Source organism: Eufriesea mexicana, unplaced genomic scaffold (genome assembly GCF_001483705.2).
Source record: "Eufriesea mexicana isolate 0111107269 unplaced genomic scaffold, ASM148370v2 scaffold422, whole genome shotgun sequence".
Classification (NCBI taxonomy): domain Eukaryota; kingdom Metazoa; phylum Arthropoda; class Insecta; order Hymenoptera; family Apidae; genus Eufriesea; species Eufriesea mexicana.
The window spans coordinates 493,214-499,523 of NW_016908602.1; the positions used below are offsets into that span (position 1 = coordinate 493,214).

General features: G+C 51.4%; 1 protein-coding gene across 1 annotated transcript; it reads right to left on the bottom strand.

The window, feature by feature from the left end:
- Positions 1-235: 235 nt before the first annotated feature.
- LOC108545450 (platelet binding protein GspB) lies at positions 236-3,091 on the bottom strand. Its single transcript, XM_017897074.1, has one exon. It carries the CDS (start codon positions 3,089-3,091, stop codon positions 236-238), a length of 2,856 nt encoding a protein of 951 aa, XP_017752563.1.
- Positions 3,092-6,310: the final 3,219 nt, after the last annotated feature.

Genomic DNA, 6,310 nt, shown 5'->3' on the forward strand with positions numbered 1-6,310 from the left:
GATGTGCCTCTAGTACCGAGAAAGACAGTGAGAAAGGGGGACGAATAGGGGAGATCAGGGGTCGAAAATTTAAAAGAAAAATGGGTATAAGTATACCGAAAAGGCGTGCAAGCGAGGAATGGGTATAATTTAAATTTCCACCCGACAATCCCGTTCTGTCACGAAACAGATAAACGACGGTGGAATAAAATATTTGTACAATTTGCGAAGAAGAAGAAAGCTCGAAAAGAAAGACTCACCAAGACGGCTGCGTAGGTATCGACGGTAGCGCCCCTGGCGGCAAGGATCTCCTGATGGCCTGGCAGCAAGACCTGCCGTTGCCGGACGCCTCGTTGCAGCAGGATGGCGGATTGGTGCAAACGTGGCGTGCGACGACACCGGTGGTGGTGGTCGGGAACTCGACCGCAGAGGCACGGACCTTGGGTCGCAGCAAGGGGGACATGGAGAAGCCATCCCTCTGATTAGACGCGGAGCTGCTGGAGCTGCTAGAGCCGGGGCTACCGCCGAGACGACCCGGTGACGCGTAGGCGAAACCGCGAAGCCGGAAGTGCGACTGATGGTACGGATAGCCGGCTGGCGGTGGTAGCCGATAATGATGATGGAATCCTAGATCTCGTCTCATGTACGGGTCAGCGGGATCGTTGGTGGGCACGTAACGATCGGTAGGCGTGTGTGCTGAGGGTGGTACGTATCTGTCGACATATCTGTCCGGGTAGAGAACCTCCGGAGGTGGTTGAGGCACGTATCGTTCGACAGGCGTGTGCGCGGTTGGCGGCACGTAGCTTCCGGTGGCGCTGGTCGAGCTGTAAGTTCGATCGGTAGAGGTGGCGGCCGCGGACGTACCGCAGGAGGAGATCGGCGTTATGCGACCGGTGTATCGATCCTTAGGCTTCGGCAGCGATAGGTACTTGTCCGCGGTGCGAACCGGAGAATATCGATCGGTAGCAGAGTGAAAACGATCAGAAGCAGCGGACGAAGCGGCGAATCGGTCGGTGGCGGTGACGGGATTCGAGAATCTGTCGTAGCGATCCTGGCTGAGCCTGTCGAACTGATCGCCAGGATTGCCGACGTTGTAGCGCTCGTTGGCGTAGCTCTGCACGGACTTTGACACCTGGAGATACTTGTCCACTGCGCTGCTTTTTGTCGTACCCTGATAGCCGGAACTCGCCGCGCCGCTGCTCGATCCTCCGACTGTCCCCGTTCGAAGATTGGCATTGGCCGTTTCGGGAGTGGGTGAGATGGAGGTGAAACGATCGTTGGACGTCGCGGACTGGCTGGCCGTGGTATTCGTATAGGAGGAATGATATCGAGCGACGGTGTCGGTGGAGGAAGAGGACGAGGAGGACGTCGCGGAGAGCAGCCGTTCCGTGGACGATCCCGAGACAGCGTACCTGGACGCGTCGGTATTGGCGAGTCTCGCGTCGTGTCCCGGTGACGAGCCGGCGAGATAGCGATCGGTGGACACGCAGAATCTATCGTTTGCCCGCGATTGACCGCAGCGTTGTATCGCGAGATCGTTGAAACGATCCCCGGTGCTGACGTATCTGGACTGAGCGTTGCCGACCTCCTGGAAGCTGGAGTATCTGTTGAAATCCGTAGGTGCCGGGGAGCCGCTGGATCGATCCGTGTATTTCTGACAGACCGTCTCCACGCCTCGATCCGTGTACAATCGTCTCTGTTCGTTGTTGCCGTTCCCCGACACCTGCAAGGACCTCTCCGTCGACGAGTATCGCTGATGACCGGCGGCCTCGGGATTAGACGAATTCGAGAGGAATCTTTCGGTGCTCGACGATATCGTCGTGTAACGATCGTGGTGAACGGCTGATGTCGTTTCCTGCCGATGGTATCGTTCGTGTACCGGCGAATCCCCGAGATATCTGTCGGTCGACTTGCCGGCGAACCTCTCTGGCACTGGGGCGTGTATAGGTGACGAGGAGAGCAATCGGTCCGTGGAAATGGCGCCGTATCTCGATCCGGTAGAATCCTTGCTCGCGGCGTATATGCCGCTCCTGTCGCCTTGTAGACTGGCTTGTAGACTTCCCAACACCGGCGACGAGCCGGACAGCAGACGGTCGCTGGCTCCAGAGTATCGTTGCTGATCCTTGCCGGGCTCGTGCATAGAACCCGACGACTGTTGATTGGCCAGTAATCGTTCCGCCGAAGAGAATCGGTCCTTAGCTGGCATTGGCGAGGCTGGTGCTGTGCCCCCGCCATATTTGGTGCTTGGAGAACCTGGGGCCAGAATCCTATCAGCAGCAGGATAACCAGCCAGACTCTGGGTAGAGGCATACTTCTCGCTTGGGCTGGGCGACAGGGGCGGTGGTGGGACGAAACGGTCGTTCGCGGGTGCCGGCGACGGGGGAGAGGGGAACGTCTCGGATGAGAATGGACTAGTCGCGCAGCCCGACACCAGGATGTTGGTGTTGGCGTATTCGTTTCCGCTGGACACCAATTCGCTCGGTGGGTGGTGAAAGCGAAGCTCGGTGCTGCTAGCCGGTTGAAAGCGCTCGCTCGGAGCCAAGGACAATCTCTGCTCACCGTGGAGGCCGGTGAGCTCGTTGAAGCGTGGAAAACGCTCGGCCAGAACGTTCTGAGACAACGTTTGTCCAGCCGCGCTCGCTCTGCCCGCGCTGGTGAACTGGTGGTGCGTTTGCAAAGAGGACTGGCCGAACCTGTCTTGGCTCTGATAATGGCTGTATCGCTCGCAACCCGGCTGTATCGAGCGCGTTTCCGCGCAGGACTTTGGGAAATCGTCGATCGTCGGCTTCTCCGTTGACTTGTCGTGCCTCTCGATGCCGGGCATTCGTTCCCGGCCGCCATAATCGACGTGCTCGTTCCCTTGAGCGGACTGTTCGGATTGGTAACGGTCTTGGCTGCCGACGTTCGACGCGCTCGCTCGTAGGTCCGTTTGCTGTTGCTGCTGTTGCTTGTAACAGTCCGAGGAGCTAGTGGAACCGATCTGGGACCCGACGTTTCCAGACGTCCCGGTATTCGATCCTGGAACCGGAGATGACGAGGACCCGTACTGAGGGATCGGATGCTGGTGCAATAGGAGACGTTCTCTTCGGCCATAGTCGTCGTCTGTCGGCATCCTGGTGGCCCGGGGCCCGCTGTCAGGACATCTGCAACATTACGGTTCCTTTATCACAACGGACACCATCCAAAATCGAAATCACCATTCGCGTCGTTACGATACCTTTTAGAAACTAAAACCTCTCGGTAATTTTCTCAGAAAAATTACTCGTCTCGATAACACGGACGAACATAAAATCTTACGTATATCTAAATCCTGCAAAATGTACAAAATGCTCGCGTGGCAAATTGTACACCTGCGTACTCGTTAATAAAAAGAAAAGAAATAGAAACGCCATCTCGTGGGTAAACAGAATCTCCATCTTTTCCTAAAGGATTATTATTATGGTCCTCGTTATTGCGCGTATTAAACGGATAAATCTTGACAGGAGCGTATCTCGGATCCCGGCGGTAGTTTCCATGGAGATCCATCCTAATCTAAATACGAATGCATTTATTCGTCAGGGAGAAAATACGCTCGCAACGAGGAGCAATTCTTTAATAAGCCAAGAGAAGTACCCATTTTCTCCAAGCGGACCCCGTTTATCGAAATCGTGGTTGCCCCCCTCCCACCGCAGGTTTAAATCCGCGTCCTTCTTTGATATCTCAACGGTAAAATATAACGCGAGAGTACGAGCTGGAGGCAGGTACGAATTGCTTGTTACGCGACGTTAAAACGCGGCCCATATAATCGATTGCAAATTAATTGGGGCCACGCTCGCGCGCGTTTCGCTCTGGTCCAACGTGTCCGAACGAGTGACGCGTGCGGTCGTTCGTAACCACTGGCAAGCCTGCAGCGAATTGCCGCGAAATACGATTTCATCGATCACTGCTTAAATCCCCCAAAGAGTATTGAATAGCGCCGGTGTCCGGCCCATCAGACTTTTACTACGCGTTGCGTGAAAGCGAATGAAACCGGGATTCACGATTCTGTTCTCCGTTTTTACTACCCTCCGCCGGACCACTCTCGTTGCCACTAACTCCGGGGCCTGGGAGATTAAGCTGCTTGGATTTTGTCGATCGGAGGACACGTTTTCGCGTGCATTTTTGGTAACGATTTTGGTTCTTCGGATGAACAAATTTTTGCTTTTTGCTTCGAAAATTATAAATTATTTTTATGTCGAGATTAGAGCACACCGGCGACCCTTGTTTTCTTGATTGACGGTGTTATATAGTTGTAGCGACCAAAAAGGGGGTCGAGAGGATTTATGGGACATAGCTGTTTTTGAAAAAGCCGTCCTTCGTTTTAAGCTAAATTCGAAGATTTTATTATGGCACATGTTGCTGTCCTTTGATCTTAGAATTAGTCAGTTCGGGACTGAACAGCTCACACGGGTACCATGAAGCCTTGGGGGGTTCTTCGAAAGAACCAAGAGACCACAGGCGACCTTAGCCACGCCGGGGACCGCAGGAAATCCCCCTGTAGCGACCACCATTCTCACCCTCACCGCTAGATGGATTCCGTCTTCGAGGACTTTCCTGCGAGTCCTCGAAAAACCTCCAATTCCTATATATATATATAACTTCCCGACCTTCCAATAGTATCCCAGTGTCTAACCGTTTGAGTGCCACGGGTCATTATTGTTTCCCAATCGATATTTGCCAAGCGGCGCGATAGCGCTTGTCATATTCCGTGTCCAAAAATGCCGAGCGGCGCGATAGCGCTTCTCATATTCCGCGTTCACCAACCGAGCGCGCTGATTGTCAGCTTCGCAGCTCAGAGCGCTGGCACTTTTGGACACAAAATAGAAGAAGCGCAATCGCGCCGCTTGGCACTGAAACGGCTAAGGCAGGCCCGGGACGAAACGCATCCCTTCCTTTTCCTACCGTCCCTACTAGCTGCACCACCAAGAAGGATATCTGCGACCTAGCCGATATCAAATAAAGGTGGGGGAGGAACCCCACACCCCTACGTCACCGAATTTTGACAAAATTTCCCAAAAAATTCGCCAAGAGTGTAAGGATTATTATCGCCAAGGGCTCGATTAGTTGCACGGAAAATACCTGATTGGTTAACGATCCCAACATGACGTTCACCAATCAGGGTGTCTCCCAAGCTTCTAAGGAATGTTCCTAAAATCAGAGGGAGACTCGAAGAATTTTTTCCAAATAACGAGAGCATTAAAACCCCTTGCACTGAGACCCTGTATTAGTCACAAATAAATAAAGCAAGTAGAAAAGTGTTAACTCAACCCTACCGTGTGTAGTCCCTTACACCTTACCACTTTCCTATATAGTATTATAGGAAATTAAAATTTTTCCGTGTAATTGCTATATTTAATCCCCAAATAGGATAGTACTGGTTTGAGTTTGAGTTTGGCGATCCGTTATTTGGCAAAAGTTCGCGATAAATAATTCTCCGAAATTCTCGCTGAACACACAGCAGGGTATAACGACTGTCGAAAGTGTCACGAACTTTTCGAATAATGCAATTAAAGTGACGCGTGGGTAGTGAAATGTATATGCGTTAAGTATAATCGGATTATCGGGGAATACGAAATCGAATTACTGTATTTTAACATGGCTCTCGTTCTCTGTCTCCATTCTTACGGTTATATTATTTTATCTCGGATAAGGTTAAGGGGAAACTTCCCTAATACCGAACTTCGCCTACGCGATTTCATTGTCTACCTTATGTACAAGGACTCCGGCATTAACCCCTAATCGAGGGTGGAGATGTCCCGGTTGTCGCAGGGGAGTCTCTAGTAAATCCGCATCCGCGAGACTGAGAGATAATTTTTGTTATTAATAATAATGTCAATAATAATAAATATTTCGTGTGCTTCGTTGAAAAATAATTAAAATCAATTAGAGAGTAACGGAAGTCTATTACAATTTATAAATGCACCCTCCGACCAATTAATATTCATGAAATAAACACTCGTGGAAATAAATATATATATATGTGGGAATGGAATAAGTGTGGCTCTGGGAAATGTCGAGTGTGTCTGGACTTAGAATGAAAGTGACCATGTACGCAGGGATCGAATATAAGGATTATTTATGATAGAGTCGAGTGAAAGTTTAAGGATGCGTGCAGAGTGGTTGAAGTGCCTGGCCCACCGAGGTTGCGTGAGAAAGGAGCATGACTGGAGAAGAAAGTCGGGGTATGAATGAGGAGGATGAACGGTTTAAATAAGGGTGCAAGGGCGCGGGCGAGGACAGTCCTTCACGGTCTTCGAGATAACGTCTAACGAGTAAAAGTCGAGCGTATTCGTAGCGAGTCTTTAGTTTCGTG

Bases quoted from the DNA above. Each gene is read 5' to 3' on its own strand.
- LOC108545450 (XM_017897074.1), bottom strand. From the start codon at position 3,091: ATGCCGACAGACGACGACTATGGCCGAAGAGAACGTCTCCTATTGCAC.